This window comes from Phyllostomus discolor, chromosome 4 (assembly GCF_004126475.2).
Source record: "Phyllostomus discolor isolate MPI-MPIP mPhyDis1 chromosome 4, mPhyDis1.pri.v3, whole genome shotgun sequence".
In the NCBI taxonomy this organism is placed as follows: Eukaryota; Metazoa; Chordata; class Mammalia; order Chiroptera; family Phyllostomidae; genus Phyllostomus; species Phyllostomus discolor.
In genome coordinates, this window is record NC_040906.2 from 53,177,597 (window position 1) to 53,193,059 (window position 15,463).

At 40.6% G+C, this 15,463-nt stretch overlaps 1 protein-coding gene across 1 annotated transcript in view; it reads right to left on the reverse strand.

Annotated features, from left to right (window-relative positions):
• The window catches only part of BBS5 (Bardet-Biedl syndrome 5), a 29,443-nt gene extending 15,178 nt beyond the window's left edge, over positions 1-14,265 (reverse strand). The window contains exons 1-5 of the mRNA XM_028509390.2: positions 14,075-14,265; positions 11,766-11,848; positions 4,459-4,524; positions 3,680-3,729; positions 3,421-3,548 (exon numbers count right to left, since the gene is read on the reverse strand). Of these exons, the coding sequence (XP_028365191.1) occupies positions 3,421-3,548; positions 3,680-3,729; positions 4,459-4,524; positions 11,766-11,848; positions 14,075-14,181 (434 nt within the window). The 5' untranslated portion in view covers positions 14,182-14,265. The remainder of the gene's footprint in view (positions 1-3,420; positions 3,549-3,679; positions 3,730-4,458; positions 4,525-11,765; positions 11,849-14,074) is intronic.
• Between the last annotated feature and the right edge of the window lie 1,198 nt (positions 14,266-15,463).

Genomic DNA, 15,463 nt, shown 5'->3' on the forward strand with positions numbered 1-15,463 from the left:
ATATGTATACTTATAAGGCAATATTATTCAGCTATAAAGAAGGAATCGACTTCTAGCCAAGATGGAGGCGTAGGTAGAGACACTGTGCCTCCTTGCACAACCAAAAGAAGGACAACAAATTAAAAAAACAAAACAAAACAAAAAAACAGAACTGCCAGAAAATCGAACTGTATGGAAGTCTGAAAACCAAGGAGTTAAAGAAGAAACATTCATTCAGACCGGTAGGAGGGGTGGAGATGGGTAGCCAGGTGCAGAAGACTTGTGGCAAGGCAGTGACTGAAGGACCAGGTGGTCCCACATTTGCATGTGGATAAACCAAGAGGAACAACTGGGGAGTGAGACAGAGCACACAACCCAGGGTTTCAGCACAGGGAAACAAAACCTCAAATCCTCTGACTGAAAAAATCTGTGAGGGTTGTGTCAGTGGGAGAAACTCCCAGCCTCATAGGAGTTCACTGGAGAGACCCACAGGGCCCTAGAACGTACACAAACCCACCCACCCGGGAATCAGCACCAGAAGGATGCAATTAGTAGGTGAAGTGACTGAAAGCTGGCCAAGAGCTGAGCAAGAGGCATTGTTCCCTCTTGGACTCCTACCCACGTACAGCACCACAACACCCCTATGTGGGTTATTCTGCCTTGGCCAATACCTAAGGCTCCACCCTTTACAAAATAACAGGTAAACCAAGACAAAGAAATATGGCCCAAATGAGAGAACAGATCAAAGCTCCAAAAATAGAACTAGGCAATGAAGAGATAGTCAACCTATCAGATGCACAGTTCAAAACACTGGTAATCAGGATGCTCACAGAAATGGTTGAGTATGGTCGTAAGATAGAGGAAAAAGTGAAAGCTATGGAAAGTGAAAGAAAAAAAAATATACAGGGAACCAACAGTGAAGGGAAAGAACCCAGGACTCAAATCAACGATTTGGACCAGAAGGAAGAAATAAACATTGAACCAGAACAGAATGAAGAAAAAAGAATCCAAAAACATGAGGAGAGGCTGAGGAACCTCTGGGAAAACTTGAAACATTCCAACATCCAAATCATATGGGTGTCAGAAGGAGAAAAGGAATGGCAAGAAATTGAAAATTTACTTGAAAAAATAATGAAGGAGAACTTCTCCAGTCTGGCAAAGGAAATAGACTTCCAGGAAGTCAAGGAAGCCCATAGAATCCCAAAGAATTCTGGACCCAAGGAAGCACACATCAAGGCACATCATAATTATATTATCCAACATTAAAGATAAGGAGAGAATCTTAAAAGCAGCAAGAGAAAAGGAGACAGTTACCTGCAAAGGAGTTCCCATATGACTATCAGTTGATTTCTCAAAAGAAACCTTGCAGGCAAGAAGGGGCTGGAAAGAAGTATTCCAAGTCATGAAAGGCAAGGACCTACATCCAAGACTACTCTAGCCAGCAAAGCTATCATTTAGAATGGAAGGGCAGATAAAGGTTAAGTAAAAGGAGTTCATCATCACCAATTCCTTATTACATGAAATGTTAAAGGGACTTACCTAAGAAGATAAAAAATATGAACAGTAAAATGACAACAAATTCACAACTATCTCCAACTGAACCTAAACAAAACAAAAACAAACTAAGCCAACAACTAGAACAGGAACAGAATCACAGAAGTAGAGATCACATGGAGGGTTATCAGCAGGAAGGAGGAGGGGTAAATGGGGGAAAAGATACAGGGAATAAGAAGTATAAATGGTAGGAGCAGAACAGATGGGAAAGTTAAGAACAGCATAGGAAATGTAGATGCCAAAGAACTTATATGTACAACCCATGGGCATGAACTAAGGAGGGAGGAATGCTGGTGGGAGGGCAGTGCAGTGAGGAGGAGAATAAAGGGGAGAAAAAAAATGGGACAACTGTAATAGCATAATAAATAAAATATATTTAAAAAAAGGAACAAAGTACTGATACATGCTATAACATGGATGAACCTTGAAAGTGAAAAAAGTCAGACAGAAAAGGTCAGTCAACCATTTATATGTAATGTCTGGAACAGGCAAATCCATGGAGATGTAAAGTAAATCAGTGGTTGCCAAGGGCTGTGGTGGGGAGGGAATGAGGGTGACTGCCTTGGCAGTTCTTCTTAGGGTGGTGGGAATATTCTGGAATCAGGCAGTGATGACAGTTGTACAACCTTGTAAATATACCAAAACTACCAAACTGTAAACTTCAAAATAGTGCATTATACCTCAAAACAAAAACAAAAAAACAAAACCATTATTTAGATTAAAAAATCAACAAAATTAATAATCAACAAATTAGGAAACTAAGAAATACATTTGCAATATATATAACTGATAGGGATATAATTTAGAAATTTACAACAGAATTATAATTAACCAAAAAAAAGAGAAAAATTTCAGCATCACTAGTAATAAATGTAAATTAAAACAATGGTATATATATACTTGTGTGTATATGTGTATTCACTTGTGTATATATTTATCTTGCCTGTCACCTTAGCCAAACTTTTTTTTTAATCATAGCACTTAGGACTGATTACAAAAAAAAAGGAGCCAAGGCCCTAGCCAGGTGGCATCTTCACGCACACTGACAGGTTAGGTTCAGTGCCTGAGTTGGGGAGCGTACAGGAGGCAACTGAGGGATGCTTCTCTGTCACGTTGATGTTTGTTTGTTTCTCTCTCTTTCTCGCTCTCTCCCCCCTCCTTCCTATCCCTCTAAAGTCAATAGCATATCTTCAGATGAGTATTAAAAAAAAAAGAGCTAAGGTAGTGAAAAGAGAAGAATTTAGCAAAGAAAAAAACCAACCCCCTAGACACCACAAAAAGCAAACCCAAAACAACCACAAAACAAAACAAAACAAAGCAAAACTCTTTGGGGAAAACACACAAACTTGACTCTACTATTAGAGAAATAATCTTTTTAGGTCATTCATTAAATTATATAACTTGGTTATTTACACTGAATGAATTTTCTATTGCCTTGTAACTACCTTCAAGGTTAATTTAATAGAATCTTCAGGAGAAATTTTTATGAACTGTCAGTACTCTTATGTGTTTTATGAATCCCTTCAAAGTATTTATTAAATGGTAATACAACACATTCTTCTATATATCTTCAGGATATTGCAACAGAGCTTGGCGGAAGATGGCACCCCACTTGTAAACTTTCAGGGGTGTCCAACCTTTTGGCATCTCTTGGCCATACTGGAAGAAGAAGAGTTGTCTTGGGCCACACATTAAATACACAAACACTAATAAAAACTGATGAGCAAAAAAAAGATTTTAAGTAAATTTACAATTTTGTGTTGGGCCATATTCATAGCCAGCCTGGGCTGCATGTGGTCTGCAGGCTGTGGGCTGGACACCCCTCTAAATGTTTATATCATAGAATTACTGTAAAAATATTCAATAACCCACAAATTATTACCGTACCTGTGTACTGCAATCACAGAAGTAAAAAGTCTAGGACTTCCAGGAACCAAATTTGTAAATATAAACTCAAAACGAGTACTGTTACATTTTGTTAGTATATAAAGAGCTTCAGTTTGGCCTCGTAATTTCTGTAAGGACAAATTTATTTAAAAGTTCAGATTTTTAAAGCAATTTCTCATTTACAGTGAAAACAAACACCAACTTCAAATATCTAATGTTTCTTCACTGTATATATTTCAATAATATTTTTCAGACTTACGGAGTTAGCAGTCCTTGTTGTAATATTCATTACACAGTTGTAACCGATAGCTAAAATTCAAAAGCAAAGAATTTAAGGAACATAATACAATAAACAGAAAAATCTATATACAGAATTTTTAAGTTTTAAAAATTAAATATAAAAAACTTTTAAACATTTTAATAAAACAATTACAAATATAAGTTAAATAATGAAAAGAAATGTAAAGTCAATTCTGTCTCTTTGACAAAACATACTCAAAACATGGGAATAAGAAAGTTAACTTCTCTAAAACTTACACAGGATTATTTACTGAAAAATCTTAGTGTTACTACATCAAGAGAAAAAGTCTAGGTGGATAATCTAAAATAGTTTTAAAAAATAAGTTATGAGATTTAATCCAATACAAGGTTGGGTTAAATGCTAATGCTAATGTAATGCTAATTTGCTATTACAATTTAGATCTCCCTTCTTTGGGATTACTTGAAACAGCTTATAGCAATGTCAGAGATAAGCAAAACAAAACAAAACTAACAAAAACAAATAAAAAAACAAAAAAAATCATTCAATGTAAAAGCACTGGTGTTCTACATGTCCAGAAGACAAAAGTAAACAAACTGGAAAACATTTCTTTTGCATTATGATGCAGTCAGTGGTTAATCAAGGATTTCTGAAATTTATATCAATTTAAAGATTTCTACGTATTTCATGGTGTAGCTTTTTTGGTATCAAAAGCCACTAAGTAAGTTCTCTTGACAAAGTACTTTTTCTTTTTAGTGATATCTAACAAAGATACTTACAGAGATTGACTCTAGGTAATGCCAAAGAGTGCCAGAGAATCCTTAAATTTGTTACTAAGAGTCTACCTAAAAGCAAACAAACAAACAGGTTACCTTAAGTAAGGACTAGTTTTTGCCATACAGAATGAGTTGGACATGAAACTTCTGGCCCAGTATCAGCAGCAACACCCATAGCTGTTTTTCACACATTTATTGATTGTGCATATTTTGCTCTATGGAAGGTATACAGTGTATGATTCAGAATCCCCCCAAAATAAATCTGATAGTTACAGAAAGGATACAAGTGTTCACTGCCAACACCTTGGTTTGACTGAAACTGATGGAGAAGAGAACTGGGTATTGGTTCTTTGTCTTGGTAGAAGCTGTTCTGGGGATCCCAGCAAGTCATATATGTACAACTAAGAATGACTATGGGATAGTATAATTACAAAGCCATTCAGTGAAATCACACTTCTCAAAAAACTCGCACATACACACTAATCCCTGCCACGTGAGTCATATACTCATATACCAAGTTTTTTTAAAATATATTTTATTGATTATGCTATTACAGTTGTCCCATTTCCCCCCTTCACTCCCCTCCACCCTGCACACCCTCTCCCACCCACATTCTCCCACTTTAGTTCACGTCCGTGTGTCATACAATAAGTTCTTTGGCTTCTACATTTACCATGCTATTTTTACCCTCCCCCTGTCTATTTTCTGCCTACCATCTATGCTACTTATTCTCTGTACCTCCCCCCCTTCCACTCCCCTGTTCATAACTCTTCATGTGATCTCCATTTCTGTGATTCTGCTCCTGTTCTAGTTGATTGCTTAGTTTGTTTTTGTTTTGTTTTTAGGTATGGTTGTTAATAATTGTGAGTTTGCTGTCCTTTTACTAAACATGTTTTTTATCTTCTTTTTCTTAGATAAGTCCCTTTAACATTTCATATAACAAAGGCCTGGTGATGATGAACTCCTTTAACTTGACCTTATCTGGGAAGCACTTTATCTGCCTTTCCATGCTAAATGAAAGCTTTGCTGGATAGAGTAATCTTGAATGTAGATCCTTGCCTTTCATGACTTGGAATACTTCTTTCCAGCCCCTTCTTGCCTGTAAGGTCTCTTGAGAAATCAGCTGACAGTATGATGGAAACTCCTTTGTAGGTGACTATCTCCTTTTGGCTTGTGCTTTTAAGATTCTCTCATCTTTAATCTTGGGTAATTATGATGTGCCTTGGTGTGTGCTTCCTTGGGTCCAACTTCTTTGGGACTCTCTGAACTTCCTGAAAGTCTATTTCCTTTGCCAGATTGGGGAAGTTCTCCTTTATTATTTGTTCAAATAACTTTTCCACTCGTTCCTCTTCCTCTTCTCCTTCTGGTACTCCTATAATTTGGATGTTGGAACGTTTAAAGATGTCCTGGAGGTTCCTAAGCCTCTCTTCCATTTTTTGAATTCTTGTTTCTTCATTCTTTTCTGATTGGGTATTTCTTTCTTCCTTCTGGTCCACACTGTTGATTAGAGTCCCAGTTTCCGTCCTGTTACTATTGGTTCCCTGTACATTTTCCTTTATTTTATTTAGCATAGCTTCATTTTTTCATCTAACTTGTGACCAAATTCAACCAATTCTGTGAGCAGTGTTACCGGTGTTTTGAACTGTGCATCTGATAGGTTGGCTATTTATTCATTGCTTAGTTGTGTTTTTTCTGGAGCTTTGATCTGTTGTTTCATTTGGACCACTTTTTTTTGTCTTGTCGTGCCTGCTACATAGTGAGGGGCAGAGCTTTAGGTGTTCACCCGGGCAGGGCAACCCAGTCTCTGGGTTGTGACACTCTATGTGGGGGTGGGGTCCGAAAGGGAACAATTTTCACTTGCTCCACTCTCTGCCAGATTTCAGTCACTTGTGTCACTTCCCCCAAGCAAACTGGGCCCTTCTGGTGCGGATTACCGGGTGGGTGGGCTTGTGTACGTTCTAGGACCCTGTGAGTCTCTCCAGTGAATTCTCCTGTGAGGCTGAGTTTCTCCTGGCATCTCAACCCCCACAGGTGTGTTCAATTGGTGTTTTGAGGCTTTATTTCCCCGTGCTGGGACCCTGGGTTGCGCAGTGTTTCTTGCTCCCCAGTTTCACCTGGTTTATCTGCGTGTGAATGTGGGACCACCTGGTCCACTAGCTGCTGCTTTGCTGTGAGTCCTCTCCTCCCGGCCACCCGACTCCACCCCTCCTACCAGTCTGGATGAATATGTCTTCTTTAACTCCTTGGTTGTCGGACTTCCATACAGTTTGATTTTCTGTCAGTTCCAGTTGTTTTTTGTTTTTAAATTGTTGTTGTCCTTCTTTTGGTTGTGCAAGGAGGCACAGTGTATCTACCTATGCGTCCATCTTGGCCAGAAGTCTCTTTCTTTCTTTCTTTCTTTTTTTTTTTTGCTGTGGGAAAACTTTTTGTTCATATGAAATTATAGCCAGGATGAAGTCTGCTTAACACCTCAGATTGATGTTCTTACACTACAACACAAAGTTAGATAAATTTCATTTCTTAATTGACTTTTTCCCCCTTGCCTGTAGATACGGCAAGGGGAAAAAGTCAAGTAAATCTGAGCATGGTAAACCTTGTGTCTTAGAGATTTATAATACAATTGGTATATTCCAATAGCTTTGAGATATCCTGCAATAATAAAACTCTCTGAACTTTGTTTAACACAATATTTCTTTAACACATTATTTTCACAGATCTCTTTTATGAGTAATTTATAGCCAGGTCATATTCCTTCCTCCCTGGAAACCCCTACAGAGGTGTCCAACCTGCAGGCCACAGGCTGCATGCAGCCCAGGATGGCTATGAATGTGGCCCAACACAAAATTGTAAATTTACCTATAACATTATGAGGTTTTTTTTGTTTTTGTTAGTGTCTGTGTATTTAATGTGTGGCCCAAGACAACTCTTCTTCTTTCAGTGTGGTCCAGAGACACCAAAAGGTTGGACAGCTATTGAATATCTGAAATCAAAGAAACTAAGCCTGTAAGAATGCTGGAGTGAAATGGGCTAAGAGATTCCAAAAATAAAGGAAGGCATTCTCAAGCGAATCTGCAGACCATTACATAGTATGTTTAACAAATAATAAGTAATCCCACCCTCTACCTGGTTAGAGTGGAAGGCTCACACAAGATCATAAAATTGTAGACCTTGCATCTATCAGCTGGAGTCAAACAGAAAATAGATGGCACACTTACATTAGGATACTTGAGGTTTCTATACAAATGTACTTATTACAAAGGTATGGTGGGATGTCAGGAACCACAAGTGAGTACAGCAGACCTGTACCACCTCAGGCCCAGGAGAAGGATGGGAAGCAGTTAACCAAGTCTGGAAGGAACAAGAGTCCTAAAGAGCTGAATGCTCCGAATGGGAAGAACCCAGGGAATAAATACCCGGACCTCACTCTCCTGCCTCCCTTTGATCTTCTGCCATGGCTCTTTCAGCTGGAAGTTAGAGTGCACAAGGAGGCCTCTGATGTAGACTATGCATTTTTTCAGGGCAGGGGATAAAGGGTAGATGGAAAAAGGTGCTGGATATGGATGGATGCCTGGTGGACAGGGGCACAAGCAAGAAAGGTTGTTTGTGGATAAACTAGAAGTAATTCAATGTTAGACCAAGAAATTCCAACATAATCTGTTAGCAATGGAGGCAGTGGCATTGGGTGGGGTTTAGAGTAGGGACTGGGGAGAAATGAAAAATTTTGAGAAGAGCATAATGTGATCAATCCTAGCAATTTAGAAAGTAATGTAGGCAATTTGGTTTATCACTTAGTAGCTATGTAAACTTGGAAAATTTAGTTAGCCTCTTGTTCCTCAGTTCCCTTATATGAAAAAAATAGCATCTATTTAATTTTTTATATTATTATTATTTATTATTGTGTGAGATTATACATATTATTTTAAAAATTTAGAACAATGACTAGTGCCCTTGCTGGTGTGGCTCAGTGGATTGAGCACCAGCCTGCAAATGGAGGGGTTGCTGGTTTGATTCCTAGTCCCAGCACATGGCTGGGTTATGGGCCATGTTCCCCAGTTGCGGGTGTGCCAGAGGCAACCAATTGATATATCTCTCACACATTGATGTTTTTCTCCCTCTCTTATGCCCTACCTTCCCTTCTGTACAAAAATAAATAAATATAATCTGTAAAAAAAACACAGTGACTGGCAAATAGTAAATATTCACTATGTTAACTGCTATTATTATTTTAAAAATATTTTAGTTCTTTACAAAGTTACTTTTAGAATTTTTTAAAAGATTTTATTTATTTATTAGAGAGGGAAGGGAGGGAGAAAGAGAGAGAGAGAGAGACATCAATGTGCAGTTGCTGGGGGCCATGGCCTGCAACCCAGGCATGTGCCCTGATTGGGAATCAAACCTGTGATGCTTTGGTTCGCAGCCCGAGCTCAATCCACTGAGCTATGCCAGCCAGGACTTTTAGGATTTTTTTAGAAATATTTTATTTATTTATTTTTAGATAGAGGGGAAGGGAGGGAGAAAGAGAGGGAGAGAAACATTAATGTGTGGTTGCCTCTTGTGCATCCCCCACCAAGGACCTGGCCCACAACCCAGGCACGTGCCCTGATTGGAAATCTAACCAACAACCCTTTGGTTCACAGACAGGCTTTCAACCCACTGAGCCACACCAGCTAGGGCAATGATTTATTTTACTATTGCAGATACATTGATTTATGTTTGTCTTATGCCATTTCACCTCAGTAACATTATATCTACAACTGGGCTATAAGCCCAGGGCATCTATCTTTTTGATATTTTTCTATTATAGAATTCCAGGAAAAATTATGAAGTGGGAAGAGTTTGCCTTATAAAACCACCGGCCAACTCTGTTTACCTATTTTTCTGTTCTTGGTACATCTCCTACAAGTCTCTAGCATTTTTATGTTGCCTCTGGCCAGCTAAAGGACCCCACCCTACAACTCCACACATAGTGCTCTAAGTGGACTTTTCACTCTGTCCCCCAAACACTAGAATATAATTGTCCCTGCTTCTCCTGGACTCCCAAACAACAAAATATGGCTGTTTCATTTTTACACATCTTCAGGGTGCAAAACTAATCTGATAATTTGATGTCAGAGTACTTGCAGTTGAAGTGGACTATTTGTTAATCTTCTAACAAATAGGGTATTTATAGTTTTAACATGGGGTGTTCTGAACTTGGGAGTGCCTTACTGGTGGTCATTTTCAAACTTCTGAAAAGGAGGGGAAAGTTATAGTTAGAAAACAGGATTTTCCTGCCCTTCTTACCTTCTTATTAACCAAAAGCTCTGCATACTCCTGTAAAATTCCATTTTCTGAACAACTGTTTCTGAGGCATGTGGACACACAGGTATTTTTATTAACAGTAAGATTTCTGGCCCTGGCCCAGTCGGTCGTCAGTGGGTTGGAGCGTCGTACACTGAAAAAGTTGCAGGTTTGATCCCTGGTCCAAGTGCATATGGGAGGCAACTGACTGATATTTCTTTCTCACATCAATGTTTCTTTCTCTCTCCCTGCCACCCACTCCTCTCTCTCTAAAATCAATAAATGCATATCCTTGGGTGAGGATTAAAAAAATAATAAAAATAAAAAAGTAAACCCTGGCTGGTGTGGCTCAGTGGACTGATTGGTGGCCTGCAAACTCAAGGGTCACTGGTTTGATTTCCAGTCGGGTCACATGCCTGGGTTGCAGGCCAGGTCCCCAGTGGGGCGCATTTGAGAGGCAACCAATCGATACATCTCTCACACAGTGATGTTTCTCTCCCTCTGCTTCTCCCTTTCTTCCCCTCTCTCTAAAAGTAAATACATAAACTCTTAAAAAGAAAAAGTAAGATTTCTGGCCAGGCAAATGTTTTTCCCTCGATACTTTGAAGGGCCATTGTAGGGTACTGGGCTCATTGTTTTTGTTTGGACTAATGGGTGAACTGTCGCCGAAGAGTTCTTGCCTATCTGTACGGGACCAAAACTTTCTCTTGGCTTCAAGGTAATTCAGGTTTTGTGAAGATCTGACTATCTAGAGATTGTTCCACCCCCAAAGGCACAAACTAAGACTTCTTGTTTGCTGCTGGATGTTGACACCTCATTCTCACCTGGGCTTGGCTGAGACCAGGAGGCATTTCAGAAAGGTGATCTAAGCACTCTTTTAATGATGGGCTCCAGCTATTGACAGGATCTGTCTGCAGCTGGTAATGACGATAAGTTCCCCTCACAGAAAAGAAAGGCTCACGAATAAACCTGCTGTTCACATACCATCCCAGAACAGACCAGAAGAAAGGCTCAGAGAGCAACTGGCTGCTCAAAATGCTGCAGTGAGCATGTTCTGCCAGTGAGGGTTACCTCTAGGAATTGCTGATCCTTCTTACTTGAATGAGGTCTGCTCCTTTTCCTCACTTTTTCTCTTTGATAAGAGGTTCTCCACCCTACTACACCTCTTCTCTCCCCACAAAGACTTTAAGATACACTAAGCTGCCCACTTCTCATTCCCTATTTTACCATGAAAAACAGCAGTGATGCTTCTCAGACTTGCTGATCACTGGCCCTTGGTTCCATGTACAGCTGCTGTATGTAGCCAGGCCTTTGGACAATTTGTTTTGGGAGGAACTCAAGTCCAGCCCTGGTTGCTCCTCAGCGACATTCAGAGACATCTCATAATATTTTCTAGTACTTAACCTATAAATAGACTTCACAACACATTTGCTCTCTGCATGTCCATCTCTAGGTGTCAGTGTTAGGGCATCACTCTTGGATTTCCTAAAAGAAAGCATGGCCCCACGCAGCCCAGCTATGACCTACTCATGTTCCACTGCTCCATAATCTTTTCTGTGGGAGGCAGATCCAGAACTCAGAACTATCCCATGAGCCTTGCAAACTGAGCTCCTAGACATTTTTTTTTCCCCTCAAACACTTACATTTTAATTCAGGTGTTTCTGTTGTAACCTACTGTGGTAAATATGACTGACTGCTCTTTTAAGCAATGTAAAGCAAAGTTTGGCTGAACAAAGACACAAAAAAAATAGTGGCAGTGCCACTAAATAAGCTCCTGGACTTTTAACAGTCACACTGGACAAAGCTGCTGTCAGAACTGGGACTTATGAGGGAAGCCAGGGTATTCCTGGCTACAGGGTTAATACCTGTCCTTCTTCTATTTAAGTCTGAGGAAAGTCTATGTGGATTTAACTCTTCCAATCCCACCATTATATTTGCATATAATGCTGTTTCATATCTTTTCCCTGGTTAATGACTTAACATTTGTAAATTAAACCAGAAACATAACATATATTAGGTAATATACTCACCTCTATCTCCATTATTTCCTTTGGTGTCTTCAATTGAATCTAAACAATCAATAAGGACTTCTCCAGGTCTTGTTTTCAGTTGTCTAAAATAAATATGAAGGCTTTAATTTTAAAACTATAGCCACTTAAATCTACTTAGGGAGAGAAAAGACATATGTCTATAAAACAGCCAACAGTATAAATGATACAGTGCCAAATGCTCATGCATTTGAAAATAAGGTTTTCAAGAACTCCAAGAACCTAGAAATCAGTAGGCCTGGAGTGGCCAAGTCATGTAGAGAAGCCAGAACTAGAAGGAGAGGTAGGATGTAGAGGGGAGGGAATTGGGAGAAAAGGGAGGTGGGGGGCAAGGGGAGATGGCGAGGGATATGTATGATGAAGACCAAAAATAAGAAAAGATAAGGGAATGTGCGAAGAGTGGCCTGGCTGGAGAAGAAGATCCACACTGAGAGGTAGTGAGAAATATAGCTGGATAAATAAGGACGAACTAGGCTATGGAGAACCATAAATGTTAGTCAGATAGGGACAGGCCTCATCCTGTGGACAGTGGAGTACCCCCAGATGTTTCTGAGTAGAGGAAAGGGGTCAGGCAGTTATGGAAGGAACAGGTTAAAGCAAAGCATCATCAGGACTTTGTAAACAATCAGAAACAGGAGACAAAAAGAAATAAAGGATGAAGAATAGTTTGCTAACTGATAGAATGTATTCCAGTGTGTCAAGGAAAGCAAAAAAAAAAGAAAACCTATCAGAGCATGTAGTATAGCCTTCTAACACATTCTCTATAGAGCCAATTCAATTACTTATTGACAATATGGATATATTTTCATACACAGATATCACTTCCCTGCTTAAGTCTTCCATGTCATCCCACTGCCTAGAAAACGAAGTCCAAAATCTTCCACTGAACATTTCACTGTCTGACTAATCTATTTTTCTATCTGTACCTCTATCCTCTGCCTGCCAGACATTACCTTCTAGCCAAAGGAGTTTATATGTCTGAGAGTCTGCTTTTCTCATTTTGTCTGGAATACTTTCCCTCCTGTCTTCCCTGACAAGGCTCTGCCCATTCTTCCTGACTCAGCTCAAATATCATTTCTTCTTTGAGGCCTTGCCCTAGGCAGAATCAACTATTTTGTTTATACAGTCCCCCAGCTTTTTGTTCATTTTTTTCAAAATAGTATTTATCAAACTTTAAATAACATTTGTCAATGTGTATCTCCTGCACTAATAGGATTAGGGAAGTGAGGAAAATAATTTCCTTATTTCTGTATCTCTAGCTATTAGCACAGTAACCAGCAATTAGTAAGCATTTGATAAATGTTTAATAATTAAACATGTTCATGAAATCGATTTTTTTATTGGATCAAGGATGCCAAGAATTACAGGAAAAGTCATACAATGTGTGTAATATGCAACTATGGTTTATAATTTTATAAATCCCCTTCTCGTATAACTTCTTAAAGGTTTTAAGATCATGCTAGTACTATCTATTTAGTCACAAATATGCCTTGAAAATTATTATTTCATTTTTCCATCTAATTAGGTTCTGTTCATAAGGAATCATAACTGGCTAATAAGCTCCATGCCATTAACCCAAGAACCTTAGCTTTACTGTTCCAACATTTAATACAAGAAGTTTCTAACTATTCTATCATTAAAGCATGAAATTTTCCTAAAACTTCTGTTTGAGAAGCTCCAAAAGGGGGGTTCTTCTTCCTGTTGGTGATTTAGATAAGTAAGTAGATGCAGGCTTGCCATCTACTTATGGAAATAAAGTTTGTGTGGATAGGAATTTCGGAGAATGCTTACTCCCACATCCCTCATTTTACAGACGAGAAGACTCAAGCATTGCATGGCAAAGTAGTTTACTTAAGGGCTCACAATGTATGGTATTATTTCAGGCTTAGTTTTAGAATCCTGGTTTTCTGAGTCTCTGTCCTACGTTCTTTCACCCACAGCATTGGCACCCCAAGCTCGCTTGGGTGTACTGAACGCCCAGGTCCTGCGTGGGGTTTGGGCTCAGCTTCCTGATAGGTCTCCAGGCCAGGGCTGGGCCAGGGCCAGGCCAGGGAACGCGCGGGACCGAGGCCATGCAGTCTAGACGCGCTCCCACTGTAACTCCGGCTTCTGCAGGGCGGCAGGGACTGGCCACTCTAGGGTTTCCCGAGGTGCCCACCACTGGCGTAAAACTGCTCCCACCCTAGCGATGGCCGAGAGCTCTAGGGAAGTCGGCTCCGCCCGCGGGTCCTGAAACTGCGCCTTGGCGCCCTCTACAGGCTCCAGGCCCCTGGGGAATATCGGGGACTCACTGCGATGACACGTCGAAGCGGATATCCCGGTCCTCCCACAGCGCATCCAGCACCGACATGATGACCCAGGCAAGCGGCGGGGCCTCTCCACAGAGGTGAAGGCCCATCCGCGTCTAGCTGGCTCCAAGGCAACCGGCTACTAGTCTCTGCGTCTACGGCGGGCGCCGAGACCCAAGCTTCCCTAAGGTAGGGTGCGCGCTTTCCCAGCCTTAACACGTCAGTAAGCGGATTTGAGGCACCAAGCAGGGTTCCTCTGCTCAGAGCAGCTAAGCTGGCCCCGGCCCAGAAGCGTGTGGTTGAGCGCCGAATGACCGTCCTGGCCTCCAAACACACGTGCTTAAGCCATTCCACCTATTTTCCCAATTTCTCTATACCAGGGGTGTCAAACTCATTTTCACGGGGGCGCGGGGCGGGGGGGCACATCAGCCTCGCTGTTGCCTTCAAAGGGCCGAATGTAATTTTAGCACTCTATAAATGTAACTAACTACTCAAAGGGCTGAAATTACATTCAGCCCTTTGAAGGCAACCTGGAGGCTGATGTGGTCCGCGGTGAAAATGAATTTGTTACTCCTGCTCTATACTGTCAAGATACTTAGACTTAAAACTCAAGCTACTCTCCTTCCTGCCTACTCTCCAGCCAGGCAGGGTCCAGAGCCTTTGGAGGGCACTCGTTTTCTGTCCAGAACTTCGTTTCCTCAGATCTCAGCATGGCCCGCTCGTGGTTGTTTAAGTCTCAGCTCAAAGGCCTGCAGAGGCGCCCCTGACCTTCTGTCACTCTGCTGTGAGCATCCTGAGGAGTGCGTCTGGTCTATCCAGTTCTTTGGAACAGTGCCCTGTGGAGGCACTCAGCACTTTTTGAATGAATCAAAGTGCTCTCCTTCCCTCAATTCATGACTTTTTTTTTTTTTTTTTGCGTTTAAATGTTTTATTGTGCGTTCTCCTTTTACAGGAATTCCAAAGAGTGGAACACGATCCTGTTTTCCCACCCTAGGCTTCTACCCCTATCTTGCTATTTTGCCACCTGTGACTCATTAAGGATCAAATCCAACATTGGCCCAGATGGATGCCAGAATTGTTATATACCTGCGACTCTTTTTCATCTTCCATTTCCCTTTTTTGAATGGGAATGTCTCTGTTTTCCTATGCCTGTTCCTCACCACTGTATGGTGTGAGTGTTGGGAAAAGACAACTGCTTTCTTCAGCTTCACAGGTCTGCCAAGAGAATGGTGCTTCAAGGAACTGTACTTACCCAACTACGGGCACAACTCAGAGACATTGTAGGTTCTTTTCCAGATCACACAATAAAGTGAGTATCACCATAAAGTGAGTCTTTTTGCTGGTGGAGGGTCTTGACTTCAATTTGTAAAAAACAAGACTACCTGTGAAGTG